The sequence below is a fragment of the Magnolia sinica genome, chromosome 19, assembly GCF_029962835.1.
Source record: "Magnolia sinica isolate HGM2019 chromosome 19, MsV1, whole genome shotgun sequence".
In the NCBI taxonomy this organism is placed as follows: Eukaryota; Viridiplantae; Streptophyta; class Magnoliopsida; order Magnoliales; family Magnoliaceae; genus Magnolia; species Magnolia sinica.
Genome location: NC_080591.1, coordinates 56,783,675 through 56,800,016, shown reverse-complemented (window position 1 = coordinate 56,800,016; position 16,342 = coordinate 56,783,675). Strand labels below are relative to the sequence as shown.

General features: G+C 39.4%; 1 protein-coding gene across 6 annotated transcripts; it reads left to right on the top strand.

The window, feature by feature from the left end:
- Nucleotides 1–846: 846 nt before the first annotated feature.
- LOC131235202 (uncharacterized) lies at nucleotides 847–15,314 on the top strand. Of its 6 annotated transcripts, XM_058232346.1 has the most exons (6): nucleotides 847–1,591; nucleotides 1,792–1,889; nucleotides 1,978–2,059; nucleotides 12,578–12,705; nucleotides 13,722–13,816; nucleotides 14,909–15,314. In XM_058232346.1, exons 3-6 carry the CDS (start codon nucleotides 1,984–1,986, stop codon nucleotides 14,943–14,945), a joined length of 336 nt encoding a protein of 111 aa, XP_058088329.1. In that variant the 5' UTR covers nucleotides 847–1,591; nucleotides 1,792–1,889; nucleotides 1,978–1,983; the 3' UTR covers nucleotides 14,946–15,314. The 6 variants fall into 6 exon arrangements, 1 of the variants encoding a protein (XP_058088329.1); XR_009165985.1 differs by lacking the exon at nucleotides 14,909–15,314 and having other exon boundaries at nucleotides 12,578–12,696; nucleotides 13,722–13,932; XR_009165983.1 differs by lacking the exons at nucleotides 1,978–2,059; nucleotides 12,578–12,705; nucleotides 14,909–15,314 and having other exon boundaries at nucleotides 12,994–13,932.
- Nucleotides 15,315–16,342: the final 1,028 nt, after the last annotated feature.

Below are 16,342 nucleotides of genomic sequence, written 5' to 3'. Positions count from 1 at the left end.
TTATAGGTATTTGTGAGGAAAATGATATTTGCATCCTTTCTTTATAGTCTGGAACTTTCTGTCAGGAAATGGCAGAAAAATGGGCCTAGCTATCAAAAGAAGGGATTGCAATTAAGATATTGTATTATGGTTTTGTGGCTTCTTTTAGATGGGGTTTTTTTTTTCTTCACATGTAGATTGCTCCTGTCCAAAGTAGCTTGGAGAAGAAAAAGAATGACCTGGGCCTGTTTGGACATGACAATCCAAAATGTGGACATGGAAAACCCCTTTGGAATACTTAGATAACGGAGAACTACAGATCCATTGTAGATATATGTTGTTTGCTTCCAAGTTGCAGTTCTCCATGGAAATGTTAAGAGGTCAGCAGTTAAACACTATGAGCTGTATCTCATAACCTTGGAAATCGGCATCTAACATTTTTTTTTGGGAGAAATAGATATCCACATTTTTTAAGTAAAACTTTAGAATTAGAAATCGAATTTTGTAGTTACTTCATTACAGAAACAGTGGTAAACTCCATGTTCAAGGAAATTGAATTCATTTCTTCTAAATCCAAAACCTCCTTATGAGAAAGAAAAGGATAGACAGTAGAATCTCTCTTTTTTCAAATAATAAAATTTCAGAATAACAGCCCAAGGTATTAGATAATGCCTCGTTGAATAGAGTTCCATGAGGTTTCAGTTTGTACAAGTGGGTCATAGGGTTCAGGGATGTAGACTGTTGATATGATTGGACAACTCTCTAGATGGCCTTGTGCTAAAATCTCATGTATCCAAAACTCTAAATAATTGTGTCTTCAGCCTTTTTTATTTATTTTTATTTTTTAAATGTGGTTGTATTCCTTAAAGTTGCTGCAATTTTCCAGTTGTATTAAAGCTATGATAGGTGGATCCTTGAAGAAACAGGAGTGCAAGATACTTGAACAAGGAAAATGATAAGGGATCCACCTTTCCTTTTCCCAACATTTGAAATCCATACTTGCTTGGGGTATTTTTGCACCTTTTAATACAAGTTGGTTTTACAAACTCAAGTACTTCCATTTACACTTGTCCTTTTGGTGATGCCGTTAAGAAAGATAAACTATTGCAAATGGTGAGATTTGGTGCTGAGATGGTTTTCAGTTTAAGGATAGCACTATGAGAAAGTACATGTTGATTTCCCTAATTTTGATATTTGAAGATGGGCACTATGAGTTGCTGCTGATGTATTTAATTCTTTCACAAGTTTTGTTTACTGTTTTGTGTGTCTATCATCTGTTTGCTTTATTTTCTTTTACAGGGTTTAGAAATCATATCATGACCTTATATTGGTTGAATGTAAACAATGTGAAACGTATTTCTTCATCCAAAACTTACCTCTAGTCAAATGCTTCACTTACCTACATTAGGCAGCAAAATGAAGTTCTCAGCTACTGTTGTATTCTGTCATTTACCTAGCTGCGCTCTATTTCATTTTCCATCTCTTTTGAAGTGGTTTTGGTACTGAAAACATCATAAAAGTAATTCAAGTGGGAGATGACACTACAAGAAAAGAGGGCAAAGCTGGCGGTTCTCAAGGATTTGCAAGGACCTCAGCAGCATTGGAGATACTGGTATCATCATCATCATTGCATGAGTTATTATTGAGATACTTCCGTACACATAATATTGTGTACAGAATTCACCCACCATCCATTGGCTGAAATCTGAATAGAATGTGTAGGGATTCTTGTTGGTTGTTTCATACTAATGTCTAACATTCATATCAATAGCTATAGTACAATATCTATCTTTTGATTTGGGGTGATTGTAGTTGTAATTTCAGTGACAAAGGAAGGAGTGAAGTTCTCTACCAGGGGTGATATTGGAACTGCAAATATTATTTGCCGGCAAAATACCTCTATGGACAAGGTGCGTTAGATATTGACTGTTTTTCCCCCTTTGTGAACAACCTGAGGCATTTCTCTCCATTTAAGTGGTTTGGGTTTTGTTTTTGCAGTGACATATGACCCAAACTGGTCTGCACATCTGGATTGGGCATATTGCCAGTTGGACTGTTGCTTCAATTCTACTGTTTATTGGTAAAATTCAAAATGGGTTGTGGTGTTCGAGTACCATTTTATTTTTTATTTTATAGAGCAAACACTACCAACTGTGCTACAGGCAGGTAGTTGCAGTCAGTTCCTATCATTTTATTTGTTTAAACATGTCATGGTTGGACTGGAACAGACCATTGTTTGGATTTGGACCAAACTGCTGACAGAAAGGTCTGGTCTAGCATTAGCATTGAACATTTAGGCATTTTTCGGAAATTGAGTTATTTATTTTCTTCTTTTTGCAAGTTACAGTCTTTTCCTAGCATCCTTTGTCTAGCATCAATGCAAATCAATAAAAAGGAAAGAAAGGGGAAAAAATCAATATTCCAATTAATCACATGACTAATATTCTTTCCCATCCTAGGATACTTGATGTTTCTTTGAATGAGAATCAAGAGAAAGCTTCTAGACCAAACCTTTCTTTTGCTTATGCAAGCAGAGAAGCTAACAAGATTGCCAACACCCTAACTAAAGTTGTAACTTGTAAGATTCTCTTTTTATTGGGGATATGCACTTTGCTCTGGATATTCTTTTACTCTTTAATGAAGTTTGTGATTATCTATCACAAACTAAAAGATTAAAGAAATCCTTGGGCATATTAGAATTCCATGTACTAATTGGGTAACAATTTTTCATAAAGATAAGGCGCATCATTTTAACTATAACGTAGATAATCCCATGATCTTTAAGTTCCTAGCTGCAAATGATTTTGCAAATGCTAAACATGTACATTGTTTAGGATATGCTGCATACGCAAATTGTACATCACATATACCATATCAACATCCCTTCCTAAATGGATAGATATGACAATGGAAATGCATGTAATCAGTACACCATGCATATGACGTGCTCCATGCATTAAAAAATCACTTGGAATATGGTATCCAGATACAACACAGATACACCATGGTTGTTAACAGTGTTCGAGTTGTCGGTATCGCTACAAGTTTCGCTGGCTGGAGATAAAGATATAATATCGTTATCGCCGATAATATCGCCGATAACCAGAAATGCAGGGAAATAGGGGGAAACATGGAGAAATTGATGGAATTTTTCAGTGAAACTTCAAGACATGCCTAAATACACATATTTACATATTCAGGAATGAAAAAATTGCAAAAAGAATGCATTAAATTAGAAGTTTCCATTTAATGGGGGCCAAAAGGCATGCGGTGTCGTAAGAAATCACTTAAATAATAACCAAAATGAGTTTATATAATACAAATGCAAGCTTATAACAATTAAGACATGCAATAGTAAATGAATATATATATATATATACACACACACACACACACACAATCTTGATCCAAAATCTCCAATAGACCACACCACATGAAAACAATAGTAATTGGATATCCACCATTAAAATCCAATCTGTACCAGCGTAGATGGGCCCACTATATTGTTTATTGGACATCCAGTCTGTTGATTAGGTCATACAGACCTAGATGAGGGGAAAAATCAAAGATTATTTTGATCCAAAACTTTTAGAGGCCCAAAAAAGTTTTTAATGGTCTAAGTTAATGTGATCCACTTGAGATTGGGATATACCTCATTTTTGGTCTCATACTCTAAAATGGTCTATAAAAATATAAGGACGGTGAGGATACAACACATACATCCTGGTGGGGCTTACAAAACTTGGTGACATCACCTCAGTAGCGAGTCTCGCTGCTCAACCTGTCGATGGCTAATTCGCATCAGGATGCTGATTTCTTTCCTCCACTAGGATGCTACGTGGGGCTCACCATGATGTTTATAAAAAAATCCACCCCGTCCATCCATTTTTTTGGATAATTTTAGGACGTCAGTAAAAAAATCATTTGGATCCAAAACTCAGGGCAGCCACACGAGAGGAAAATAATGGAGATTTAGTGACCACCGTTTAAACATTTGTCTGGCCACAAAAGTTTATTATAAAGCTATAGTTTTGTGTTTTCACTTCATCCCAATCAAAATGAACTTATAAACAATTTGGATGGCATATAAACATCAAGATGGTGCCCAGGGAGGTTTCAACGGTGGAAAAATCTCTCCAATTTTCATTCTCGTATGTCCACATTGGGTTTTGGATCCACCTGATTTTTGGTCTCATCCCCTAAAATGATCTAAAAAATGGATGAACGGGGTGGATTTTTAATCAACATCATGCTGAGCCTATCTAGTAAAAAGTCATGCTTCCAGTATGTGTACTGAGTTACTCAGTAAGCCTCAGTAAGCTCTTATCGTACTGAGTAAACTCATTTGGGCCCACCTTGAATGTATGTGGTCTATCCATGCCGTCCATTCGTTTTTCCATCTAATTTAAGGGGTTGAGCCCAAAATAAGTGCATCATACCAATGTAAACAGTGGGGATAATGATTTCCACCGTTGAAACCATTCTAGGCCCCACAGTGATGTTTATTTTTCATCCAACCTGTTCATAAGATCATACAAACATGGATGAATGGAAAACACAAATATAAGCTTGATCCAAAACTTCTGTGGCCCTCCCAGTATTTTTCAACGGTAGACATTCAATTTAACTATCTCTGGTGGCGTGGTCCATTTGAACATTGGATATGCCTCATTTTTTGGTTCAAGGCATAAAATTATCTTTTAAAATGTATGGATGGATTGGATAACATAAATAAATCACGATGGACCTCATCGAGTTTACTCAGTTTCCATAAGCGTACGAGGTATTCACTGCTGATTGGATACTCCCTACGCTAATGGTTGGTGCTTTGTGGACCTCAAACATGATGTATGTGAATCATCCATGCCGTCTAATTCATTTTACAGATAATTTTATGGTAAGAACCTGAAACTGAAGTGGATCAAAATCTCAAGTGGACCACACAATGTTGATTGAACTCTCACCATTAAAAACTTCCAGGTCCGTATTTGTTTTTTGTATCAAGCTGATATTTGTTTTTTGCCTTCATCTAGGTCCATATGACCTAATATATAGGCCGCGTGACCTGATCTACATGTTAGATGTCAAATAAATGTTACAGTGGGCCTAAGAGGTTTTTAATGATAGACGTTCAATCATTATTGTTTTCCAATGGTGTGGCCCACCTGAGATTCTAATCAATCTCATCCATGAGAAAAAATATTAAAATGACGTGTAAAAATGAATGGACGGTGTTGATAAAACACATAGATCATGGTGGGGCCCACATAACACTTACGACCACCACCTGGCAGCGTCACCAGCGAAACCGCGTCATACGCTTGACACTAGTCACGATACATGCGTAAAGAGAAAAAAATATTTTAAAGGATATTAGAAAAAATACTAAAATGGCACCCCAAATCTGTAAAATGCGTGGGCATTAACATGTTCTACTATGATTAACACATCAAATGGCATGCTGATTAAAACAGCAAAACAACTCCATTAAAATTTGATTTTTCGAATTTTTTGAAAAAAGGGGCCAAAATTCATGCGTAAATAGAAAAAATATTAAAAATTATTAAATGGCACCCCAAATCTGTAAAATGTACATTAACATGTTCTACTATGATTAACACATCATATGACATGATTAAAACAGCAAAACTTATTAAAAAAAGTATAAATACCTAGTTTTGACGAATTTAGGCAAAATGGCCCACCGAGCTTTGATTCAAAAAAATCTGTGATATAATGTGTTTTTATCTCAAATACCTAGCTAAGGTTAGTTGAAATTAGTAGTAGAAGGAGTGAAAAACAGTTTGGAAGCAAGAGGTTTCAAAAAAACAGCAAAAAATGAGCTAAAAATGAAAAAAAAGTTACCGTTACGGGCCCGTTACCAACTTTGGGTAGGCCTTAACACTTTATCAGGTTGGCCCCACTATTTTTGGATTAAAATTTTTGAAAATCTATTCTCATGCATTCATATCTACAGGCCAAGATACTAATCCTGACATGCATAATTTGATTTATACATATCAACAAGGGTGTTGATATAAATTCAAAGGGAAATGTATGGTTAATATTATCTTTTTAGTGCAAATTTTCAGTTATGCTCTGACGCAGGGATGAACGTGATGAGGATAACTACTCCGAAACCACGGAGCTTCTCTGGACTCCTCACAGAGACTTCTCGAATCCACGAGGAAAGAAAGCAGAAAATAGAAATAAATTTTAAGAAATTCGAAATTGATTAATTGATGAATAAAACGAGTTCACAACCCTTTAAATAGGGGTACCAAGCAATGGGAAAGAAATCAGAATCAAACTACAACTCAAACTCCTAGAATTCGCGACTTACTATAAATAGTAAACTTACTATTTATAGACGGTCGTGATGTCTACTAGTGCGCAAGGTTTTCGGCCAAAAAAAGTAATTGTCCTATTTGGCTTCACCAAACCGTTCTCCTAATTATTCTAAGCTCTTTTCATGTTGGGCGCAACTCCTAAACCCCGACGGATGAAGAGTTATAATCAAACTAAAACTTATTATTTATAGTAAAAACGAAATTAAAACAGGGAAACGATCGTCGATCCAGGGGTTTTTTCGCAATTCCGGGCTGCGCAACCCGGCGTAGCGGGGTTGGTTGGCTTCAGTAGCTCGTTCTACCCCAAAATCATATATTTTACATCAGATAACTCATTCCAGATTGCAAGATATGCCCGATTTAAGGTTCGATGGTCTGGATCACTTTTGTCGTCGACCGGGCCTTTTCTGATCCATCTTGGCCATGTAACTGTCCGCGACCTGCTCTACATCAGTCTCCTCCACTTCAAAAGAACTCGTCCTCGAGTTCTTGTAATGCTCTGGTTCATGATACTTGGTCAGGTCCGCGACATTGAAAGTCTGTGAGATTACCATGTCATCTGGAAGATGAGCAACATAAGCATTGTTATTGATCTTTCGTATGATTTTTCAATCTTCTTATTTTTCAACTTGTTGTACGTCTCGGAAATCTCTCTTTGTGCAGATGGACCATAATGCGTCGCCCACCTTGAACACTTTTGTCGCCAATGCTTGTCCGCTTGTTCCTTGTACTTCTCGCTCGAGGCATGTAGTTTGGTCCACTTTCGCATGGATGCCCATGATCTTCTCTGCCATATGTTCTACTAAATGCTCGTGCCTGGGTGCTTGGGCGGAGGGACCAAGTCAAGTGTGTAGCGAGGCACTCGTCCGTAGATAATCTGGAATGGTGATCTCCCGAGCGGTTCATCATGTTGTTGAATGCAAACTCGCTGAGACAAGGCCAAATCCCACCGCTTCGGTTTTTCTCCTAAAATACAAGGAGGTTTCCCAACGTGCAATTCACAACTTTGGTCTGCCCGTAAGCACTGCTGAATTGAAGTCGTGTATCGAATTGATTCCATAAAGTCTGCCAAAAATGGCTAATGAACTTTGTGTCACGATCGGAAGTAATGGTCATGGGGACCCCGTGTAGCCGTACGACCTTCCTGAAAAATAAATTCGCCACGTGTGTTGCATTGAGGGTCTTCTTGCATGGGATAAAGTGCGCCATCTTGGAGAAACGATCTACCATCACGAACACCGAATCCATGCCGCGTTGTGTTCGTGGGAGACCAAGCATCAAGTCCATTGATAAATCCTCCCAAGGACTGTTAGGCACAGGTAACAGGGTGTAGAGGCCCGTATTCTGAGATTGCCCCTTTGAGGTCTGACAAACATGGCAACGTTGTATGGCTTTTCCCACATCGCGTACTAATTGCGGCCAGTAATACCGCTCTTCCACAAGAGCTCGCGTCTTGTCTCGCCCCAGGTGTCCACCGAGGCCACCTCCATGTAGCTCCTGAATAATCTGCTCTCTCAAAGAACTTTGGGGGATGCACAATCGATTCCCTTTGAAGAGAAAATCGTCCTGTATATGAAGGTCACTGGGGTGACCTTCTTGGCACTTCATCCAAGAATCTTTGAAGTCCTCATCCTCGGCATACAGCTCCTTGAGACAGTCGAAGCCGACCACCTCGTTGCTCATCGTAACAAGTAGTGATGCATGATGGCTAAGTGCATCAGCCACCTTGTTCTGCTGCCCTGACTTGTGCTTCAGAACGAACGTGAATTCCTGTAAAAATGCAACCCATCTAGCATGCACACGATTCACGTTAGTCTGACTATTAATAAACTTTAATGCTTGATGGTCAGTATACAAAACAAACTCTCTTTGAATCAGATAATGTCGCCAATGTCGTAGCGCCTGAACAATTGCGTACAACTCAAGCTCATAAGTTGACCACTTCTTTCGGGCTTCGCTGAGCTTCTCGCTGTAGAAGGCTATCGGCCTGCCTTGCTGTGATAATACTCCAATTCCGATGTACGAAGCGTCACATTCAACCTCAAACAATTTGTCGAAATTAGGAAGCACCAAAACCGGTATTGTAGACAAACGATGCTTGATCTCATGAAAGCTCTTGTCAGCTTTATCGATCCATTGGAACGGTCCTTTTTTCATGCAATTTGTTATAGGCGCGACTATGGTGCTAAAATCTCGTACAAATCAACGATAGAAAGTCGCCAACCCGTGAAAACTCCTCACCTCATGAATATTTGTCGGGATCGGCCATTCCCTAATAGCTCGCACCTTTTCATCGTCCACACGAATGCCTGTGGACGTTACAACAAATCCTAGAAACAACAGGCTGTCAGTTAAAAAACTACACTTCTTCAAGTTGAGGTACAACTTATTAATTTGTAGGACCTGCAGCACCTGCCTAAGATGTTTCCTGTGCTCCGCCTCATTTTGGCTATATATCAATATGTCATCAAAATATACTACCACAAATCGGCCAGTGAATGGTTTTAGAACTTGATTCATCAAACGCATAAAAGTACTTGGTGCGTTCGATAGGCCGAAGGGCATGACCAGCCCTCATACAACCCTTTTTTGGCCTTGAATGTCATTTTCCACTCATCACTGGGTCGAATACGAATCTGATGGTATCCGCTCCTTAGATCTAGTTTAGAGAACACCTTGGCCCCTTCTAACATATCGAGCATGTCGTCCAACCGTGGTATTGGGAACCGATATTTGATGGTAATTTTGTTGATTGCCCAACTGTCGATACACATGCGCCAGCTTTCATCTTTTTTTGGCGTTAATAATGCTGGTACGACACATGGGCTCATGCTCTCTCTCTCAAGAGACTCTTACGGATCAATTCCTCCACTTGCCCCTGAAGTATCTCACACTTTTTTGGACTCATCCGATAATGAGGGCGGTTGGGCAGGCTAGCCCCAGGGACGAGGTCTATGTGATGTCGGATGTCCCTCATGGGGGGCAATCCATCAGGTAAATCTTCAGGCCAGACTTCTTTGAATTTGTTTAGCAACAGTCTTAAACTTGGAGGGATGTTTGAGGGTTCTTCTTCCTCGCCCTTCACCACTACAGCGTATACCTCGCCGGTTTCCTTGGATTCCTCCATAAAATCCCGAATGATCAAGAGGGAACTCCCCTCCACTTCAGAGGCTTCATGGTGGTTCTCTGGTGCCATAGGGGCAAGGATTATTTTTCGACTATCCTTGACGAATACGTAAACATTATCTCGTCCCCTATGGGTCGCATCACGGTCCGACTGCCAGGGTCGACCGAGTAACATATGACAAGCTTCCATATCGACCACGTCACAAAGTATTTGATCCTTATAATTTTTGCTAATTGAAAACGAGATAGTGTATTGTTCAGTTACCTTAGTCTCATTCACCCTTTTTATCCAGCCGATTGAGTACGAGGAACGATGTTTCGTTGTTGGTAGCCGCAACTTGTCCACCATCACCCTCGAGACGATATTCTCCTACTACCACTGTCTATGATCACATCACAGACCTTTTCGTTGATGGTGCACCGAGTACGAAATATAGTGCCGTTGTGGATGTAATTCCTTTCGTGGGGCATACAGTAATCGCCTCATAACTAGAAATTCGCCACGATCCTCGCCCGTCATTTCATCGCCACCTGCTATTTCTTCAGTGATTTGTTCATGTTCATCAAAGCGATGATCTTCTTATACGACCTCATCTTCAGTGCCCCCTTCGTTTATAGTCAAGTGTGCTGCGGGACGTTGAGGACAAGTGTTTGATAAGTGGCCTGGTTGGCCACAGCGGTAACAATTGTTCGACCTTGGCCGAGCATAAGGATTTGGAATCCTACTTGGACCCGCTGTTGTGGGTGCTGCACGTTGAGGTCTGGATGAGCCGTTCCCCGTATCACGGTTTGCGGTTGTAGGAAGTTGAGGTACTGGGTCTTTTCCTCGTGGCAGCACTGGATCCTGCGTGGGACTTGTCATGGGGAGTCGAGTTGAAGGATATAGGCGAGCAGAAGCTCTTGCAAGTTGTGTTTCTGCCCTACCCGCCAATTGAACTGCTTCATCCACAGTCCCGACTGGGTACATCTGAACTCGTTCCTAAATTGTCGGTCGCAACCTACCTATAAATCGTGCCACCTTCTGTGACTCAGATTCTGACAGATCGTTTCGTGTAGCCAGCCATTGGAATTCTTCAGTGTAAGCTGTGACTGTTCGATTTCCTTGTCTGCAATTTTGATATTGCTGGAATAATATCTGCTCATAATCAATGGGGAGAAATCGAGATTGAAGAAGACGTCTCATCCGTGACCATGATGAGATGGGCGCCTTGGTCTGGCGGGCTCGTGAGAGTTGTAATTGTTTCCACCATGCAGAAGCACTATATTTTAATTTAAACGCTACCAATTTTATCCTTTTATGATCTGACACGTCCATATAATCAAAATATCTCTCTACTTCGGCTAGCCAATCGAGAAAATCTTCTATACGTAATAAACCGTTAAAACTAGGAAGTTCAGCCTTACCTCGATAGTCTCTTTCAGCACCATTTAGATGATCACCTCCATGGATTGGTCGTCCAGCAAAACCCTCATTAAGGTCCTCGTCGCTAGAACTTGAATCATCTGGTGTAGCCCTACGGTTTGCTACTGGTAGTGCTCTACGAAAATCGGGGTTGCGTCGTACAACAACCATGGGTGGTGGAGCCACCATGGGTGGGGGAGCAACCAAAGCTGGTGGAGCACCGCCTAGGGCTCGAGGCGGGAGTAGCGCATCTGCAAGACGGTCGAGAGTTGCCTGCAGCCCTTGCATGGTCAACTGACTCTCCCGGTAGAAAGCTTTCATTCTTTCCGAAACATAACGAATCCCTGGATCACCGTCCACAGGATTTTGATTCATACCTTCATTGTTTGCCATCGGCCCGAGGAGAATCCTCGCTTTGATACCAATTGACGGAGGGATGAACGTGATGAGGATAACTACTCCAAATCCACGGAGCTTCTCTGGACTCCTCACAGAGACTTCTCGAATCCACGAGGAAAGAAAGCAGAAAATAGAAATAAATTCTAAGAAATTCGAAATTGATTAATTGATTAATAAAACGAGTTCACAACCCTTTAAATAGGGGTACCAAGCAATGGGAAAGAAATCAGAATCAAACTACAACTCAAACTCCTAGAATCTGCTACTTACTATAAATAGTAAACTTACTATTATAGATGGTCGTGATCTCTACTAGTGCGCAAGGTTTTTGGCCAAAAATAGTAAGTGTCCTATTTGGCTTCACCAAGCTGTTCTCCTAATTATTCTAAGCTCTTTTCACGTGGCGCAACTCCTAAAGCCCGACGGATGAAGAGTTATAATCAAACTAAAACTTACTATTTATAGTAAAAACGAAATTAAAACAGGGAAACGACCGTCGATCCAGGGGTTTTTTTGCAATTCCGGGGTGCGCAACCCGGCATAGCGGGGTTGGTTGGCTTCAGTAGCTCGTTGTACCCCAAAATCATATATTTTACATCAGATAACTCATTTCGGATTGCAAGATACGCCCGATTTAAGGTTCGATGGTCTGGATCACTTCTGTCGTCGACCGGGCCTTTTCTGATCCATCTTGGCCATGTAACTGTCCGCGACCCGCTCTACATCATGCTCCCCTCATAGTTTAGCGATTTGGATGGATTGGATTGCCAGGCAACTACCCTATGTATGATCTCAGAGAGTCACCACCATTTTTTAGATGGCACAAAACTAACATTGGAGTTTGCCCTTTGATCAGATAACCATAACCATCTCTTCAATGGCAATGGTTATAAAATAGGTGCTGTCATTTAGAATCTTAGAATCCTTCCATCAATATGAAATTTTCATAGTGGCCCATAACAAGTGGGGCGAATCTATACCTTAAAATAATAAAAAAATAAAAATATAAATCCTGGATGATTTATAGGTCCAGAAGAATATCAATTGCAGCTTGATTGGCCAACAAGGCACAATATTTGTGTTGGTATAGCAGGAGGTCTAGCTTATCTCCATGAAGAATGGAAACTAAAAATTGTTCATAGAGACATCAAAGCCACCAATGTACTGCTCGATCGGGATCTTATACCAAAGATATCTGACTTTGGTCTTACAAGGCTTTGTACGAAAGAGTAGTCCTCTTGTAGTCAAAGGAACACCCAAAATGTACTTTCCAGTCGAAAGAACATGCCTTTGTATTAATATATATCTAATTTTCTTATAGGCATTCAAGGGAAAACTTCAACACAGGCCTCTGGATCTCCTTCAATTACTTTGTTCAAATGGTACAAGGATAGCTCAGGAGCATTGGACGTTGGAGGATCGAAATCTCCTTCGATGCAAGTAATGCAAGTAAATCTCCTTCGAAATCTCTCTTTCCAAAAAAGAAAAAAGAAAAGAAAAGGAAAGAAAAAAAAGTTCTATTTTGGTTCTTTTTATTGTTTAAGAGTGTTCAACAACCAAGATCCATCGTCAATTTAGTCTTTAATGGCTTCAAAGAATCAGATGGTCATGATCTATCAATGCTAATAGATTCTCAACTTTCGAAATTTGTTCCTTTACTACTATTATTGTGATCATTATGTAGAAGATTCTTGCTTATTTGTCAGTTTATTTTATGACATCTACACTTCTTTCTAGGCCTACTGAGACGGCCTAAGTGGGGGCATTTAAAGGATCTACATCCAGCTATAAAACTCTGTGAACCAGCACCTTTAGTTGTTGTTGACGATGCGCCAGAATATATAAAATTGGGACAAAAGCAAGAGGTGGGCAACTAGCTACTGATACTCGTTGATGATTAGTTCATTAAATTGTTCATGCTAAATACGGAATATCTATTTAATTCAGTTGGCATTTTCTGGTATCATTTTCTTAGAACCATATGAGTAATTCAGATTTATTTCCCAAACTAAAATGATCATGAAAAGGCATTCTATTAAGCTTCTGAAAATTTGTTTTCACTGGTAAGAATGATCTGTCATCCTTCGATGTGCTCCATTAGATAAAAGTTTTCTTAATATTTCTGACATGGGTTTCTCTTATCTTCTGATTTTTCTACAATTGATTCAGAATTTCCTTCTTACTTGAATTGGGTTCTTATTTTTCTTTCTTAATGTTGTTCCCATGTCCAAGTGGGGAATGATGCAATGCCTGCTTTGATTAGCTCACATAACTTATTTAGATTAATTCTTGCTTCCTACAACTGCCCCATGTACCTACTAAAAAGCTAAAACTATTCATCTCTAAGATTCTCGAAACATCAATTTTTGTTTCCTAGTGATCTTCTTCTTTCCTAGAAATGAATACACTTCTTTTGTTCTTTTTTATATCTTCTAATTTGATATTAACATTGAGATTTATTTCAGGTTGAGTACAATGACAGCCAAAATGCAAGCAAGCAAGATTCCCTACTTTCAAGTATAGAAGTGGCAGAACAGCAGATTCTGTTATTCTCCACCTCGTATTTTCTTTATGAAATCTCTTTTAGCATATCATTTCTGATAAAGAATTCAATTTGTCAAACACATCTTTTCAACGTTATATCATATTGTTATTGATTTTTCCTTTGGGAGTTAACATTGCTTGCTGCCCAAAACATCTACACTGAACACTTGACACGCTATCAACTCCCTGTAGCCTCATCAATGATATGTTGGAGCAGGTTCCTACCAACGTTTGTAGGATGCACACGTGTAATCATGCACTCAATCTTCTGTTACTTTTCTTTTAAAAAAACAAAAAACAAAAAACAAAATTAAAGAGGAATTTTTCTTTCTTCTAGGTTTTCCTTGTCCAATCAAAATTTTGGATCTGAGATTTTTGCTGGTATGAAGTGTCCAGCCCATTTGAGACAACTCATAAAAGTCTCTTGAGCTGCTTTGGAACTTCTTGGAGTTTTAACTATGCCTTCTTTTTGAGATTTCTAATTTTCTATTAAAAACTCTAAATTAGAACCCATTGATGATTTACCTGTAACTAATGATGGAAGAAATCAATCAAAGATGAGAGAGGATACCTTTTAAAATGAAATATCTTTTCTAGTGCCCCCAGGGAAATATTATTCCCTTATGTTTCTTTGAGTTTCTGTCCAGTTCCACCTCTTTCATAAAATGAAAATCAAACCCATTTTCTCCTAGGAAACATGTTTCCTGCTTTGTAGATGGTTTTCTGCAACTAAGGCACAGCCTCACTTCATGCCTCTTTAAACTTTCAAGGACCGAACTTTTGATCAGGAGATACCAATGTTGGCTTTCTTCATGCCCATTTTAAGTACAGATGCTGAATATTTCTTTGATTTCTTTGTTTTTTTTTCAATAGTACTACTGTTGGTAGATCTCATGTATGATATTAGGGAGATTTTCTGCAACAAATGAATCCATCATTGGGAGGTAGCTCTTGCTGATAGCAATGAACTTTAAATCAACGATTTAAAGTACAATGTTTTCTTATGGTTACTAGATCTGAACACCTTCATCAGCTCTTAAGGTTTTGGAGGTCCTCTTTTGCTACTAACATTGTTAATATCTATGTAAATGTATTTGATTCGATGCAGACAATCTACAGAATCGGCTTTGGCCAAATATACCTGAGCAAACCTATGATGACGGAGTCGGATGGAGAAACTGCAACTTTGTTCCCAAAGGCTGCAAGGCTGAGGAACCTGACTTCCTTACTCTGCACAACATGGCCCGTGTTTTGGACAGTCCAGATTGGTGGTATGTATGCTGCTTTACAGTAGGTGAGTTGCAGCATGCAAATGGCATCAGGCCAGATTTACCTGCAATTGTTTTTTTTTTTTTTTTAAAACCCAGTGGTGAAAGTGGGCAGGAAAAACTGAAACAGCAATACTTACAATGGCTACGGATTGTTGGTAACCATAGGATCTATTGCTATGGATTTTATTCATAGCATTTTCTCATTTTCGCCCAATGCAATAAATAACCGACGATTTAGGGGCATCCCATAAAACCGCCAGTAAAAGCTGATGGCCGCCGGTAAAACCTTTACCGACCGAGCCTTTACCGGCAGTTGCATAACCGCCAGTAAATCCTTTGCTGGCTGTTTTTTGGACCTTTGCTGGCGGTTTTGACCGCCGGGAAAGGCCCATTTTGTTGTAGTGATGCATTGGATTCTTTTCTTTAGTTTGGTCTCCAAATTCTTGCATTTTACTACTGACAGTATTTGTTTTAGTTGCAATGCATGTTTGGGGATCTATTTATCTTTTCTTCTATTCCATTGCACCTAGAGCTCTTCCTTAGCTCTGGAACTGTTTGCCTCTCTATTTATTCATTGGTTGCTGGGATCTTTGGCATGAATCTCTCATATACATGGAATCTAAACCATGGATATCTATTTAAATGGGTACATTTTCTCCTTTTTTTTTTTCTTTCAAATAGACAATCTGTGCTTGACCAAACACATGATGTTTTCGTATATAAATCAAGTTTGTTCATGTGGTCCCAAACAGTCAACATGCATGTGGGACCAGCCTGAATGACGGGCCAGGGCATCTATACATATAGGGTTCATCTGATGCATGGATTGTGCTGATTTTTGCACAAGGTGCTCCTCATGGTAGGCCCACCTTTTGGACAAGTTGGATGTTGCATGCACGACAGGTTAGAAGTTGTCCACTAGCTGGATAATAACCTACGGTCCAACTTAGCTGAACTTGATGCATTATCCCTGCTCATAAAAGAGTTCGGATTGTTGGGAAGTAGGAATTTCCCAGTTCCTTCACTTTCCTTTGGTCATGTCGTTAGACACTAGTGCATTAAATGCAGATTGCATTGCGCTGTTATGTATTGATTCCAACATCTAAAGATCTTTTCAAACTGTATTGTGCTCTCCCAGTGAATGCTATGAAGTTAAGAAACGCTCTTACCCAAACCTCTAATGGCTAGGATGAATTCTAATATTTTATTTTGTTAATTGGTTTCAGTTGATTAAACTATTCACATTTCATGGATTTGAGCTGGTTATTGGT

What these genes read in the sequence shown, in the direction of transcription:
- LOC131235202 (XM_058232346.1), top strand. Translation starts at nt 1,984, where the DNA reads ATGACCCAAACTGGTCTGCACATCTGGATTGGGCATATTGCCAGTTGG. An exon ending in TTCAATTCTACTGTTTATTG is followed by an intron (nt 2,060 to 12,577) that starts GTAAAATTCAAA and finishes ATTTTCTTATAG; the next exon opens with GCATTCAAGGGAAAACTTCA. An exon ending in ATTCTGTTATTCTCCACCTC is followed by an intron (nt 13,817 to 14,908) that starts GTATTTTCTTTA and finishes GATTCGATGCAG; the next exon opens with ACAATCTACAGAATCGGCTT.